We start from the raw sequence: 16,681 nt of genomic DNA on the forward strand, positions 1-16,681 counted from the left end.
ACTTCAGAAATGTGTTTATGGTGCAATTTTACACTTCTGTTAAGTTCTACAAAAAATAAGCGGTGTTATTCTCATAAACTGCTCACATGGACATAAGGGCTGTAATGAAAACATCCAAAATAATAAGGGAATATTGACCAGGAATTGCCAGTTACCTGTCTCCTATTCAGGAACAAGGGGCTATTTGGCTATACAGAATATTAATCAAATTTAAACATATCCCACGGAATTTTTACTGAAGGCAGAAAGTTGAGGGGATTCAGAAAAGCATAATGTATGGGCTCAGTATATGTATGGGCATATCCACATTCAATCTTTGTACCTACTAAAATATAGGTGTTGATAGAACATGAGGGTATATTACTGTGTTTATACATAATTAAGTTAGACAGATTTAACAGAGGCCCTGATACCCACACTTCACCGTGTTGATTAGCCACCAGCTGATGTCACTAGCAAAAAACTTACCTTGCTAATCAACAGTTATTTGCCATGGACTTTTCCTAAAACTTTCCATGAAGACCTTCATACTAATGATTATCACAGGCAAAGTTCAGGACTAGCCAAACTAATCTAGCATGGTAATTCATGTGTTCCCATGAAAAATTACAATTTGTATTGATAAGTCTCTGGAGTTCCCAGTTTCTGTATGTGGTCTTCCTTAACACTGCCATTTGAAGGCACACTCTACAGTAATTTTTCAGTTACTTTGTAGTCATTCATGCTTCTTCACACAAGAAAGATTCCACTTTCAGCATGTTCTGTTTTGTCAGTTAATCACTGAGCTTACAAGAGTTTTTATAATTTAATACCAGTTTATCTCCATTTATGTAAAGGCCATTTTGCGCTCAGGCCAACCTCCCGATCTCCCATGGAGAGGCTGGTAGACCAGCCAAAGATGTTCTTTTCACGGAGGCGGATTCTGTTTCCTGCCGTATGGGGAAGGCAGCCTAGAAGGGCACAGCTATCCAATTCCCCAGCTCCTCCGGTCACACAGGTGTGTCACCACGTACCGGCTGAGAGTTGTAGCCAGGGAGCAGAGTCCCACCATGTTCCCTCCCTCCTGCCAGTCAGCGTGACTCTCTGTCTTTCCCGGTAGCATGTCCTGAAGGAAAGCAGGCTAAAGAAAGATGGGTCAAAAGGGTGAGGGTCTCTGGGTGAGGAGGCCATCTACACCACACCTGCTGCAGCAGAGCAGCTGAGAGTTTCGTCTGGCCAATTTGCAACTGTAGCCAAGAAGGGGGCTTTGCGTGCACCACCCACACTCCTGCATTGTGCAGCTTTACAACGGCTGTGGAAGGCACTCCAAATACTAGCTGCAGAAATAGTAACTTCAGCACAGGAAGGTTTGTCATCAGCTGCAGCTCTGTGTTGGGCTAGGACGATGAACGTAACAGAAAATCATGTTGTAATTAGATCTGGTTTTGAACAAAAGACAAATTATTTATTTCTTTCTTCAAATGAAGCATAACACTAAGGTATAAAGGGAGTATAAATAACATCTGATTGTGCTCCTAAGCTCCATGCTATAACTTTCTTGCAATGACATCCTTCAACAAATTAACTACATCATTACTGTTAAGTATTAATTGCACAAAACAGATACACAAAATATATAATGAGCTAGAAAGAGGACAACATTCTTCCATTATGACAAACAATTGTAACAAGAAGTGGAAAAAAACCCAATAGATCTAGGCTTACACAGATGGCAACACTGAGAGTTTTAAGTCCTCTCCTCGAACACATTACATGTGATAAATAATATGCAAAATATTTAAAGAATTTTATTGTTGCTTACAGAAGATACTTAGCAAGCAAAGAGACAGTAGCAATCACTGCCTCATGTCTCATATCCCCATCATTCAATGCAAATTTTTACATTTCATGCAAGAATCCTGAGCTTATTTTCAGTAACATTGAAATGTCATCTATATTAATTACCAAATACATACAGAGCCCAGCTATGGGGTCTATTGTATTATTAAGGCATGAAAAAAGAATAACAGTTTATTAACTCTGAATGCCACAAATACAGCACAGCAGTTAGAAGGCTCAAAAAAGCTCAGAAAGTACCAGTGATTTCTGTGCCAAGGTCCTCCCAGAACATGACTGTGAATCATCAGCTCCTGAAAAGGTACAGAATCAAATCCTGGCCTTGCTGACATCAGGGAGTTTTGCCATTGCCTTGACTGCTGGACCAAGCTTCAGAGCTGTCAGGAGTGACGCAGACTCCTCTTCATATCCCCAAAAAACTGACAAACTTCCTCTCACTCAAGTCAAGTATGAATTTAAAAAACAATACCTACATATTGTTTTCTTAATTAGTATTATAAGCCTATGAAAAGGTTCCATTCATTATACATTATGGCAATTAATAAAAAGCCTTTTCAGAAAAAGCTTATTTGTTAGTCTGATTTATTAGTACGTTAAAAGAAGGGGAAAGCATCATGAAAAGAACCTCTGCCAAGTCTCCACTGTATTTATAAATTATTTTTAATTTTAAAATGAAAGACTTTGGTAAGCCAAACCAAGGATAAGTGACACAGTTCTAGTCTCCATGGTTTAATGGCCCTTCTCAAAGACAAAGAGCACCGCAGCCCTGTCCAGTCATCAAGTGAAGAACTTATCATCTGCATAAATTGTAAGGGGCTAGTAGTATCAGGACTGTGCAGTTCCTTACATAGTCTCCATCTTACGTTTAAGAAGTTCTTGCAAAGTGCCCTGTAGTGAGCCAGGGTATATTCCAGTTCAGTTAACTAAGCCGTTGCAACCAAGGCCAAATTGGTGGCAAGACTTGCTTCATATTTGCAATTGCGTTACGTCCCACACTGGGAACTAAAATAGCAGATGATCTCATCCAACTCTGCTACTACTATTGCCTGCCCCTTACATAGATACTTGCCTAGTTGAGCTCAGAGTTTACAGATCCAGTAGCCTTATCCTTCATCTGCAGGTGGCCCACGGTCTGTCGTGGAAAGAGCCATGGTACGCAAGAGGGACAGACTCTTTCAGGCAGCCTTTGTGCATACCTCTTTCCATGCCTGGCCCCCTTGCGCACGCAAGCCACCCCTTGACAAAGATGGTGTTATCCAATTCTGTCACTGCAAGGCTCCGACAACTTTGCAGATGCACAAATCCAACTTAACTAATTTCATCTAAAACACCAAGCTATAATATTGAAAAAAAATGGTTTGTCACAATAAACTATTCAGAAAACTCATTACTGTCTCATTGAGATAGAAGGAGGAAAAAAAAGGTTGTTGATATTAGTTTCTGGGTTAGAATTTGCGTGGTTTTTGGTTAACTTCGACTAAGAAATAAGTTAAAGAAGGCTAAGGCTATAAATTGGTACTGTTTCATTTATAAATACTCACTTTATTTCTATTCTCTTCTAAAAAAATGTGTTAAGGAAAAAGGTGGCCAGAAGGATAACACATGTTGTAAATTGTAATTTGGTTGTTAGGCTGTAAAAACCAAACACGTAAGTGAAGTTGAGCACAGTGTAAGAAAAAGCCAGTTTTTAATTAACAACTTATTTACAAGTTCATAAAATCAACTGAACTGGAGTAGATGTTCTGTGTTTGTCACCAATATTTTATTGTAACTGGTAACTTGCACTCTTTAGAGTAGAAGAACAAAAAGAAAATAAAGTTCACTATATACAGCCTTTGTACAGGCTACTTGACTATACACAAGGCATAGTGATCATAACACAACCTAGTCTTCATAATAATTTGTGCACAAAAAGACACCAATCAGACATTATGTGAACATTACAGTGAAATGACATCACAAGTCCAGTGAAAATTCAGCATAATACAAAACATATTGATCTACTGCAAATGACATCCTTTAAAACAATAAGCCTTTGTTCAGTAGTAACTTAACCAGAGTCTGATGCAGAGATTTGTTGTGTAGTTATAAGTCTTTTGAGTGAAGCAACCTCTGCAGATAAGTTTGCTATGCCCTGCTTCAAATACAGGTTCTCTGACTCAGAGACATTGTAGATATTGTCTTTTATTTCAACAACTCCAGTTTTGCAACCACTCTGAATTTTTACATTGAGTTCCTTCTGATGCCAGAGTTCTGGTTTAAGTGACCAGTCTTGGATGTTGGTCACTTGAACCGAGAAAGGAGTGTGAGAAGAATGCACCAAGTTTTGTGCACCATGTTTTTCAAGCTCAAAATGCCTTTTTGAGGACATGTCAATGGGTGATGATAATTTCTGTGTTGCGTCATAGTCATTATCCATTGCTTCCACTTTAACTTGCATGGCTTTGGCTTTAATTCGAAGCTTGTGAGGCAAAGCTGAAGAATTCACTTCTGGAACTTTAACTGTTGCATGAACATTTTTATGTTCAACTGGGGAATGGATTGGACCCTTAGGAACCTGCTGTTCATCTTCTCCATCAGATGACTTTCCAACTACACCATCATCAGTTTCTGACGTTCTGGGGGAATTACTGGAGGACCTATTAACTTGCAAGAGAGGAGGAGAATGTGAATACACGTTAAAGGCAGCTCCCATGTAGTTTGGATATATGGATGCTTTATATGAACCTCTGTCATCTCTTGGCTCCCTCTCTAATTCCATGGGCTCCTGTTTTATAATCTGGAACTTATTTTCGGGACTTCTGCAGTTGCTTTGTATACGACTTGGTTGAGTATGCTCTACGGATGATATTTCAGACACATCGGACATTGAGCTTTGTGGAGAATGTTTAATGACAGAAATACAACTGCTACCAACCATAGATGGTTCATGTTCATCTACAAATGAGTTAATATTTGATTTGGAGTTCTGATAGTCTTGGAAGTACACAGTTGTTGAGCTACTGAGCTTCTGTATCTCTTGGGCATAGGCTGCAGAACTGATTAAACCAAACTTTAGCTTCAATGAAAGCAGCTCCGCCTTCAAAGTGGCATTCTCCTCTCCCAGTGCAATTAGTTTGTTCTCTAAGACAAGGTCATTTAGTCGTCGTTTTTCACGAGATCTTTTGGCAGCTTCATTATTTTTCCGCCTTTTCTCCCAATACATAGCATCTTTCTTTTCATCTGGAATGAATTCTCGCTTTCTCCGGCAAGCTGAAGATTTGCTTTTTCCACTACTTGCTTCAGTAAGTAGTATATCTTCATTTGTAGACAACTCTTCAGACACTTCTGCTAAAGTAGACTTAAGTACCATGATTTTGTCCACATTGCTACTTGTGTCAACAGGTCCGTGTTCCTTTTTAAGGGTCTGCATTTTTCTCAGCTGCATCAGAAACAATTTGTAGTAGATCTACAGTGAGCAACAGAGCAAGCTATTTCCCCAGTACGTCTCACTCCACAACTTGATAAATACAGTAATTTTAAATCCACGCACATTCTTCCTCTTCTTTCATCTTCTCAGACAGAAGTGTCTAGAACCAACTTTCTTGGCAGAGGCAATGGGAATCCTCTTAAAAACCTGAAATAAATAGAGAATTTGATTACTATTTAGGAATTGCTGGCTCAGGACATGCAACAGTAGCTTTTGATAAAAAGCTTAGACTAGCATTTGGTTCATTAAACCTGCTGTAATATGAAGATAGTTCAATACTGAAACAAGTGATATTCTAAGCTTTATGATACCTAGGTAGCAGATTTGCTTCCAAAACAAATGCAATATGATCCAAGGAAAAAACAATTAAAAAAAATATTTGAGTTTTGATCCTACAGTAATGTTGTCACAGAACACAGAACTTTCCATGATATCACTGACCAGCCTAAACCTCCAACACTTAACACTGCAGGACACTAAGCATGTTGATCAGCAGCACTGGAAAGTATCTTGTTCTTCCACATTAAAGCATCTCTTCTGAAAACAGCTGTGGTGTGCAACTTAGAAATGCTATATATTTGGGTCCTTCATGGATTAAAAATAACATAAGCTGATTTAGAGAAGCTGGAGTGCTTTCTATTGTCTTAAAATAACACCACTATCCATTAAAGCTATTAAAGATTTAATTATTGGTTTTGCATCCTATTAAAAAAAATATACACATATATATCTCTATATACAAACATTTATACACACACACACTTGGAATTTTAAAATGCCTTTTTGATCAATCATATCAATTCAAGCTAGTAAATGAGCATACACAGTTTGGGCAAATACCTAACTATTAAAAAAATATTGACAAGGAAAAAAAATGTATCACTATTTCTTTTTCCTTGTCTTTTACAAAGAAAACTTTAAAATCCGTATTGAAGAATACATTAGAGAAATAAAATGTAATTAATAATTTGCATTTGAAAATAGTCTTACTACATCAAAGTTTAATACCATTGAGGCATACGCAACTTTAGAAAACAGTGTTTGCATTGAAGTGGAAGTTTAGATCTAAAAGTCTTACCACTAACAAAGGAAAACTAGCTTAACCTTAACTTCAGGCATTTTAATGATTAAATTTGAACTTAGCATTTAAATTGGCCTTTGTTTTATTTAGTTCCTCTTAATGCAAAAATACTTTATTTTTATAAGGTCATTTGGCCGTGATCTGAGATATAGCTTCTCAATATCTCATTTTCCACAGTCAGTCATGTTCCTGGTAACATAAACGTAGTGTGCCAAGTGCTTTTACAGAACTGACTATTGAGTCAGCAATGATTCTTGCCTGTACAACAACAACAACAAAAAAAAAAAAAAAAAAAAAAAAGACAACCCCCCCCCAACCCTGCCACTTCAGATTAATGTCACTATTTATTGGGAATGTTTTTACAATGACTAATGAAACTAATTTTAATATTATCAGTTGGGAAAGTTATAAAAGAATTAATGAATTGTATTCTGGCAGTTTCTCTTGTCTCTTCCAGAAGGCAAAGAGGAGTGAGTGATGTAATAACAATTAAGCAGGGTCATAAAGACTCAGGTTTCAAGCTGGGTTCTGTTCCATCAAACCATGCCAACTCTTCTGTCATGAAAAATTAACACATTTAATAGAACAGCTAAGTAGAATTTCCTAAAATCCGTGGTTAATTACTGACATGTAACTATTTGTCTTCGATAATACAGCCTTAATGGAAAATAGAGTTAGAAGCCAGCCACACCAAAGACAGCATCTAACTTTTTAGTGTGAAAGCAGCACCACAAATTGCCATGTTTGTGAAGGAGAAATGTATCTCTAATATACAAGCAATTACATAGTTAGATCCTGATCCAAAATTCAAACTGGAGCCAAAGGGAGTTTTCTGTCAAGTTAAATAGGAGCTGGATCAGGTTTAAAAACAAAAATAAGTCCCACAACAAAGCAACATCAGTTTGTCCAAACATTCAGTATAATTTGATTTGCTGAAAAAGCTGCACAGGTTTTCTGTCCATTTCACTGCTACATGTAATCAATGGTTTAATTCATATGCATACCATTTTAAATCTAGTGCAACCCAATACTTAAAAAAAAAAAAAAAACCAACCAAAGACAAAAGAAATTGTTGTTGAACACACAGAATATAAAAATAAAAAGACAAGACAAGGCCACCTGATTTTTTGTGGCATTTGTAGAATATTCAGTCTCTGTAACATGACTTTACATTAAAAGAAGAAAAATACTGGGAACTTTATTTCATTCTCCTGTAGCACTGGGAATGCACAGCTATTGATCCATAATTGTCTTGATATACTATGATCACTGTATTCACTAGTATTATTAACAACTTCTGTGTTTCTGAGGAAATGCATCCACCTTCTATGGCACACAGCAGGAAGCAACATAACATGTACTGAATAGCTATGATATCATCACTTGTCTCTTAGTACGCATCTCAGCCAACTCTCGCTGAAGTCAAAAAGGTTCAAAACACCTTTTGTGAAATATCAGGGCCTTACCAATACACAGGTCTTACTGAATTTAACAGTACTAGAGAGCTACACCCAAACCCAATTAAAAATATTTATTCTCTTAAAAAGGGATACTGATATACATACATCATTACTTTCTGTATGTTTGTCTGTCATATACCCTGGAATGTCTACACTTACTTGAAACAGTAGCAACAGCAAGGAAGTACTTATAAACATAGGATTTGTGCATATTTTAGAAGAATGAAACTATACCTACGTAGATGTAATACAACTTTTTTTCCCTCATATCCCAATCTTCCATTTCTACAGGATACAGAAGCAATATGTTTAGTCTTGAACAGGACTGTTTCAGGATAAGAACTATGACTTTGGGTCTATCTGTATGGTCTCCAGATCAAAGTGATCCCACTTTGGTGTTTGTCCAACACTGCAATCTAGGAAAAATACTAATAATGATAATAATACTAATGCTGCTGCTACTAATAATAATAATAAGCAAAAAGTTGTTGGTTTGTGGGTTTTTTTCCTAAATGAATGTAGACTAATGGCATAGTTCATCAGTATGACCATCTACATATCAGTAAAAACCCAACTGCATGTCCAAACATAATCTCCTGCAGCCTAACACTGGCACTGAGCCACACTTGACAACCCAACAGCCTGCAGAGTTCACGTCCCTTGTTCCACGGGGCTTCTGCAGTTTGGGCCATTTCAGTGTACGATCTGCACGCTGTAGCACTGATAACTCCCATTTTGGCCAGTCTCTCTCCCGCACACATTGCTCCTGGCACAAATAGACAGAATGTAAGTAGCATGCAAGTCTACAGCAAATATTAAGCATGCATCAAAACGACCATGTTTTTGCAGGCAGTATTCAACCTTGCTCTCTGCCAGAGTCCATCAGTAAAGCTGCCAGGACAGACATGTAGCCCACTGGCATAGTCTTACTGGTTTGCTATTTATGTAATTAGTTCTAATGCCATTGCTTTAGTGAACTAATAAAACAACAATAAATCTTTGGCTCTTTCCACGTCTTCCTTGAGCACTTTTATCATGGTAACTGGAATTGCTTCTTTACAAACAGGAGTCAAAGCCCTTGTTTATTAATACTTCTCCATGTGGATCAGCTCAGTGCTGAGTCTGTAAACAAATTAAATTCCATCTGATGATAGTGGCAAAATGCCTTCAATGAAACCAGCCATTTCGCTTCACTTGCATTTTATAATTCCACTGGAAAACATCAGTATTTACACATAAATTAATGAAGTGTAATGATTCCTCTGACTATATTTCAAATTCCAATGTTTTCCCTTATGATTAATTTTTCAGTTGCTTTATCACTCCCTCATAAAGTGTTATAAACCCAACATTTAATACTGCCTTACATTAGTCTCTGTTAAAGATTTTTTTTTTTTGGTTGGTTGATGTTAATGACATTGAGTGCCAGTTCAACAATGTAATAACACTCGACCCTATTAACTTAATTACAGACCCAGTCTTGCCCCCACAGCAATTTTGCCATTGGCTTCAATAGAAGCAGGGTACAATCCCAGGTCCAAGTATTAATGAGACTGTTGTATAGAACTTGCGCTATTGAATCAAGGAATTATGTATGCAGAAATCATGAAAAGTTAATTTATCCATGGACTTCAAAAATACTTAAGTGATCTGATTGTGTCAAAATAGTACATTAAGGATCTGATCCTAGGGATTTGCATATTCACACTGTAATAATTGAAATGTTTCAAAAGGTTGAAGGACAGGGCCACAATCCTTCCTCTCTCTCTTCTGTGTAATTTAATTACATAAGTCATTTCTGATTTAGAGAATGCACGTGGGCCTCCCCACGTACATATGTTTCCCCACAGAGTAACTATGTATTATTGTTTGTATTTAGCAAAACAGTTCATGCTATCTCCAAGCGCAACTTTTTAAACATATCCTAGAATGAGATAACTAATTGTTTAATTCTATTGTTCTGACAAGTTGATAGCGATTCTATGAAACTAAATGAAATCCCATTTCTAGCAGTTGGATGCTCAAACACAATTCACTTTTGTATCACCATGCATCCAAAAGATTTCTCTCTCAGTCCTTAAAAAATGGAAGAAGATAACAGCTAGGTACAACTTCTTGTTTTAAAAAAGAACCATGCCTCTGTCACCATCACCACTATATGGCAAACTGCAGAAGAACAATAAAATATTGATGTGTGGCGTATTTTTAGTTGTTGGTGTCCATGTCCTGCATAGGTATCATTAATTATATTACTGCTATTATAACCTGTCACAGGTTATCTATTTTGCAAATCTGTCTACATAGCAGAAGAGCTGGTGCAGAACCTGATCATAGATACGAAAATGACCAGTGTGCATTCCAGCCTTTTAAAAACTGAAGAATATAGTTTTGCACTTCATCTTCAAGTGTTTTAAAAACAGTTGCTGTCTGTCTCAAGACTTTTATGAAGTACAGAAAAAATATCATCCTCATAGCACATGCAGGACAGGAGGCTGAGTTTAAGATTAGGTGAATACGTGGCCTGCCTAAACACTGCTTTGGAGCCCCTGTACATCTACTGCTTTTCACAGACAAAAGTTACATCATGAAATTCTGCACCTTTCAGGTCTATCGTAAGTCAGAAATCCTCTCCAGCAGAGGATGTGTCCCCATTCCAACCTCCACTGAAATCCTTCAGCATACTTTTTCTTGCCTTTTATCTAGCACCGTTAGTAAAATTATGTTACTCTTGAAGAAAAGCTTTAATGCTGGCTCCACTGGAAGAGTGATATTATCCCTAGGATAGATTTGCAGGCAAGAAGGTCTAGGCAATGAAAGAGCAAATGAAGTTCAAACTTTCTGGAAAAAAACTAGGTGACTGCATTTTGTGCTATGATGGACAGGTTATCCAGTCACAAAGGGGAAAAGCATTTACAATACAAATGTTGCCACCACTTACTGCCATTATATAGTTGCACTCACAGAGACCATGAACCCATTACAACAGCATGGAGCAATGCAGAACTATTGACCCTGTAACATGGTTCCCTTTTCCTACAGCTTCACGGGCATCTTAAGTGCTTACGATTTCAGGATCAACGTGAAATTAGGTCAGTGGAACACTGATGATGATAGCTTTGTACAAGATGACCCATTTTTGCTAAAATGTCAATCATCTTATTGAAGGGGAAAAAAAAATGGGAGCTGTCTACACAATACAGTCCACTGGTAACATCAAAAACCATTTATTATGACACTTTTCAATTAAACGTATAAAAAAAATAATAAGATCATCATGGAACTTGGAACACTATTGCACTTTCATATTACCCACCTCCAAGCTGTACCCAGAAAGTTGATGTCATATGTACTTTTTACAAAAGGCTTTCATTGTTAGGAAAATTACTTAAGCTACTGTTTATCTTAATAACTACAAATTAACTCATTAAAGTACAGCCTGCTTCCCAAAGGTAAATTACACAAATTATGCAAATAAAATTATTATTTGGAGAGCATGAAACATATGATAAAAGTAGCTGTTGCTCAAAAAGGTCAGTCAGGGTTAATAGGTGCAAAATTGACCTATATTTTCTTCCATTTCCTTAGGAAGACAGTATGTTTCTCTCAGATCTGTTCAATTTTTCCCAAAACAAGCTGTTTATTGCTCTGATTTAAAGGGGGGGGCGGGGGGTGGGGGGGGAAGGGCAGAACAAAATCTAAGGATGTTACTCAAAGTGCCAGGAAAAACTGTAAAACTGAGAAGCAAAGGAAATGTATATATAACTTGCATAAATATTTAATTACATATATATAATATATATAGTATGTGTATACAAATCGTGCCATTTTAAATATCACATCACTTTCCAGTATTTTTAATAAAACCTCAGCAGAAACAACAGTTACTGAAGTTACAGTACTATGACAGTATGCTTCCCCTCATTTCAATAGCTACTTGACAGCAGGATAAACTAGATGGCAAAAAGCTATAACTTAATAGTAACAATGTTCTGGAAATACAATCTCAGCTTTCCCCTAGTTAAGAACCATTAAAAAAAAAAATCAAATGCTAATTATTCTAAAAACAAATGGCTTTCTATTATTGAACGGTGTTCTTAAAATGCCAAGCATGGACCAGACCTTCAGCTGACCTAAATTTACATAGCACTATTTAAAGGCAGCAGAATTATGTCAATTAATCCCAGCTGATGCTCTAAACATGCATCTTGTTATATAACAACTGAAGTACAAATATGTAAGACAAACACCAACTGTAAAATGTTGGTATCTACCACTAACTGCAAATGGGACAGAGAAATAGCAATCTTTAGAGCTCCGATTCTGTGAGATGGTCCAGGCAGGAAAACCACCACCCATGCTGAGCACCATTCTCTTTATCGGGTTGCATCCCACTCGTAAGAGGAGGTCTTGCAGCACTGGCACCTATACTGGTGTGCAGCCACCTCTGTGGCAAAAGCTAGTCAATTATTCAAATACTTCAGGACAGACTGAAAATTACACCAAGATGGAGCAACTCAAGAGAGGGAACCACACACACACACACCTCCCCACCCCACCCCCCGTCTTAAGGCATTCTTTCTGATAGACGACAGATTTGTGTAGTATCTGTCACCAGATTCAGACTGATAGTACACTAATTTGGACAGGGATCAATTCAACATGTGAATTAGGAAAAAACCAGGATATCTAAGGAAGTCTTAATAATCATTCATTTCAGATCTACCTTTTAATACAAGTTCTTAAGAACATTGCTTCTGTCACATTTTGAGTCAAGTCCAGCTATGCCCTTGCTTACACAACCTTATTTTTGACAGTCATGCTTAGCATCAGTATTAGACAGTTACATATAACCTAGGTTTAAAAAAAAAAAAAAGTCAGATTTTTTTTTTCCCAAACACTGTAAAATACGGTAACACAGAAATCAACCATCATTTTCTTTCAGAACGGACTGCAGAAATTGGCCATCTATTTGCATTTTTTTTCTATTACGTATCCTAAGCACATTTATATCTCATAACTGGCTGTAATGATCATGGCAAGGTCACCTAGAAGAGTCAATTAAGCTGATGAGTCAGATACATTGCTTAACAGTGTGTAATAAGACTCAAACAGAGGATTTTATTGTTCATATTATTGCATCATAGTGATGTTATAACAGCAGCGAGATTGCTGTCTGGAAAAAACTGTTGCATAAGGACAGTTTGCATAACTATTTGTTAAAATAAGTCAATTTAAAATGAGCTAAAGGTTTATTTTATTTATGAGTTTGACTTCAAGATAAAGGATTGAAAAAAGCAACTTGGTACTGATATCTTTCACAGACTCTGTTTCAACTTTATTGCAATAGGAAGAATGTCTGTATGTTCTACAAATTCTGGCCAAAGCATAGCAAATACCGTTCCTTCTTAGGATGAGATAAGCTGTGAGGAGGTCATGTAAGTTCATATTGCTCATGGGAAGACTCTAAGCTTTTTGACACCTTTCATATCAATTCCTTTAAAAAACAAAACAAAACAAAAAAACCCACACCACAGCAGAAACTTGAGGCTTTGAAGTCAAATCCAGGAAGCTGGATATTTTAAAAGCTAGTTAAGAGTCCTTTGGAGAGTAAGAGGAGTTAAAAATATAAAGTAAATAAAACCAGAAAGTAGAGGCAGATCATTCTAAAGACTGTTAGCACTTCAACAGTCAAAGAAATCTGTAACATGAGAACTTTTATAACAATAACTATTAGTGCCAATGATATTAAGGATCTTTATTCGGTAATCCTTGAACTTGTTGGCTTAAATCAGGTCTTTGGGCCAAAACCTGAATCCTTATTCATTCAAGGTTCCCATCAAAGTCAACACTTTGATTGAATAAGGACCGTAAAAGTGATGCACATAGCAATATTTTAAATGAGGCTCTGGATTGAATTACTGAGGAGGGCAAAGATGACTCAAAGTAGGTTACATACACAGGAGTGAATGCAATGAAACTGAGTGCAATCATTGAAGTTACAAGGACAAGGAAAAAAAAAGGGGGGTTGTTTTTAACACAACAGTAACTCCAAGACAGCTTCAGGATCAAAGCTGTACTTGACCCCAACAATCAAGTAACAGAAAAGTTTATGCATGTTATCAAGAATATCACATTTTTAAAATACTTTGCTGCTACTACCTACAGCAGGTATACTGAACATAAAGACAGTGGCTGGGGGTACTCAGTTTGGAGATTTTGGTCACAAGCATGGTGACGTTGGTTGCGTCTACTTAGAGGACCGTTTTAGTCACCCACAAAAATCACCTCTTCTCGAAAGACAAGTTATCACCAGCAACTTTCAAGCTATGCTCCCGTCGAAGGCAGAGCACAAGCTGACCTGGGAGGATGGGACGACCAGCCACGGCTTTTGCCGCCGCAACGCCGAAGTGACTTGGCAAAATAACAGAATTGGGCAATGGCCATTTTTTGTTGTTGTTTTTGTTGTCTGTTATGTAAGGAGAAAGCCGAAAATACTCGGGTCGCGGGACTTTTGGGGGGGGGGGGGGAGGAGATGGGGGATGCTGGGCTATCTCATGCCTACCTGCCAGCCGTACCCCTCCCGCGAAGTGGGGAGACAGAAGGGGGGGGGGTGGGGAGGGCCTTTGTCTGGCGCTCCCTGCCCGCAGGCGACGGTGGGACGAGGGGGTAGAGGGGCTGAGGGGTGGGGACGCTCGGCGGAGCGCGGTGCGGGGCCGAGCTGCGGGGAGGCGGCGTCCGCCGCCTCCCCGCAGCTCGGCCCCGCACCGCGCCCGCCACAAAGGCTCGGCCCGGCGGCCCCCTACGTGACCGGCGGCGCATGGCGCCCGGCCCGCTCCCCCCTCAGCACGGCCCCGTGCTATCAGCCCGCCGCCGCCGCCGCACCCCCCCCCGCCCGCCCGCCGCCGCCGCCCCAGCCCAGAACAAAGGGCTGAGGGGGAGCGCCAGCGCCCCCAGCCCTCGCTCGCCCGCCGCCGCGCGGCCGCCGCGCCCCAACGGCCACCAACGGCTCCCAACGGCCGCTGGGGAGGCGGCGACCCCCGGCGCGGCGCAAGCCCCGAGCCGGGGAAAGTGGGCGCCGGATCGGGCTCCCCGTACGGGCTCCGCTGCCCGCCGGGTCTGTCACACTGACCTACTTGCCGTGCTGGCGGCTGCCCCCGGGGCCCGGCTCCGCTGCCCCCGGGGCCCGGCGGCACCTGGCCCCCCGCCCGCCGCGGCCGTCAGGGAGCGGGCGGGACGGCTCTCTGCTCCGGCGCGGCTGACATCTCCCAAACGCCTTCCTCCCTTAATTTAGACGTTCCTTTTTTTTTTTTTTTTTAAAAAAAAAAAAAAAAAAAAAGAAACGGCAAGTGAAAGCCCGTACTGGAGCGATGTCTCAGCGTCTGGGCGAAATGCCTTCCTAAAAATACAGCCTTATCAAAACGTCTCTGAAGGCGTGGAGTTAAAAAATCCGAGCAAATGGCCTCGAACGTCTACACGCACAGCTCTGGAGAAAAGACCAGAAATAGCACATGAAGCCACAATTGCTAAAATGCGATGGGGCTAAATATAGACCGACACAAATCTCGTTTTAAGGCACCCGGCAGGCAGCCGGCGAGCGCGCCTCGCCTCCCCGCTTACCCAGTTGTCTACTTCCCTTATTAAACGCACTTTAACAAAATCTGTAACAGTTACGGGCTTGGGGGGGCTTTTTCTCAGGGCGAGGTTGTCCTAGTTTCTTTGTAGCGAGATTATAAAATGGCATAATTAGCTCCCTCTTCCCAGCCCGGCTGCCAGCAAATTCTGTGGTTACATAATGCAACATTTCCAGGAACTATTATGCGATCGGTCCCGCAGCGCCTGAAAAACAGCGACAAAAGTGACGAAGAGGGCCGAGGCAAGCGCAGCCCCGCACGGCGCGGGGAGAGGGGCCGGGCCGCTGCCATTACTCCCGCATGCCCGCGGGCAACATCCCCCAGCGCCGCCCGAAAGCGGGGGGGGGGGGGGGTCCGGCAGCCCGGCGGCACGCAACTCCCGGCGCTTTCGGGGCCGAGGCGCGGCCGGCGCCCGGGACCCAGCCCCCCGCCCCGCACGCCGGCCGCCCGCTCCCCGCCGGCACATTATGCAACGCGGGAGAGGGGCTCCGGCGGCGCTGCCCCGGGCTCGCTGTGGGGGAGAAGCCGGGGGTAGCGCGGCACGCCGGGAACGAGCGCACGCCGCACCACACCCCCCCGGCAGGGAAAGCCTTCGGCGGGCATCGCCCGGGCTGCCCCCCGCGCCGCCACCCCTCCGCCGAGCCGCCCGCCAGCGCGCAGAGCCGGCCCGCTCGGCGGACCCCTCCCCGCCCGGCGGCGGCCGGAGCCGGCTGGGCTCGCCTTATGTAAGAGCCGCCGCCAGCCGAGGCGAGGCGAAGCGAAGCGGGGCGGGCGCCGCAGCCCGGGCGGGCGCCCTCGCTTTACACCCGTGCGCCTGCCTACCTGCAGCGCACCGCGGGGCGCCGAGCATCCCCCGCCCCGCCCCGCTACGGGCCGCGGGCGAGGCGAGGCGCGGCGAGGCGAGGCGAGGCCAGGCGGGCGGTGGTGTGATGGTGCGGTGCGGTGCCGCGCTGTGCTGTGCGGGCAGCAGCGGAGCGGCCGGGCGGGAGCGTGCGGCGGCGGCGGCGGCGCGGAGGGATGTGTGTTAGTAGGTCAGGGCTGCGCGGCGCGGGGCTCATAGCCCGCATGCCAGCCGCGCCGCGCCGTGACTGGCGGCGACGCCGCCCCAATCGGCGCCGGGCGCTGCCGGAGGACGGCCAATGGGAGCGGCCGGGGGCGGGGCGGGGCGGGGCGCGGGGCGGTGTGTGGTACAGTAGGTCTGTGT

General features: G+C 42.0%; 1 protein-coding gene across 1 annotated transcript; it reads right to left on the reverse strand.

Moving 5' to 3' along the window:
* Positions 1-1,479: 1,479 nt before the first annotated feature.
* NFIL3 (nuclear factor, interleukin 3 regulated) lies at positions 1,480-16,324 on the reverse strand. Its single transcript, XM_075726274.1, has 2 exons — positions 16,300-16,324; positions 1,480-5,452 (listed from the first exon to the last, which is right to left on the reverse strand). The coding sequence occupies exon 2, from the start codon at positions 5,261-5,263 to the stop codon at positions 3,887-3,889; it is 1,377 nt and encodes a 458-aa protein (XP_075582389.1). The 5' UTR covers positions 5,264-5,452; positions 16,300-16,324; the 3' UTR covers positions 1,480-3,886.
* Positions 16,325-16,681: the final 357 nt, after the last annotated feature.

Source organism: Pelecanus crispus, chromosome Z (genome assembly GCF_030463565.1).
Source record: "Pelecanus crispus isolate bPelCri1 chromosome Z, bPelCri1.pri, whole genome shotgun sequence".
NCBI classification, from domain to species: domain Eukaryota; kingdom Metazoa; phylum Chordata; class Aves; order Pelecaniformes; family Pelecanidae; genus Pelecanus; species Pelecanus crispus.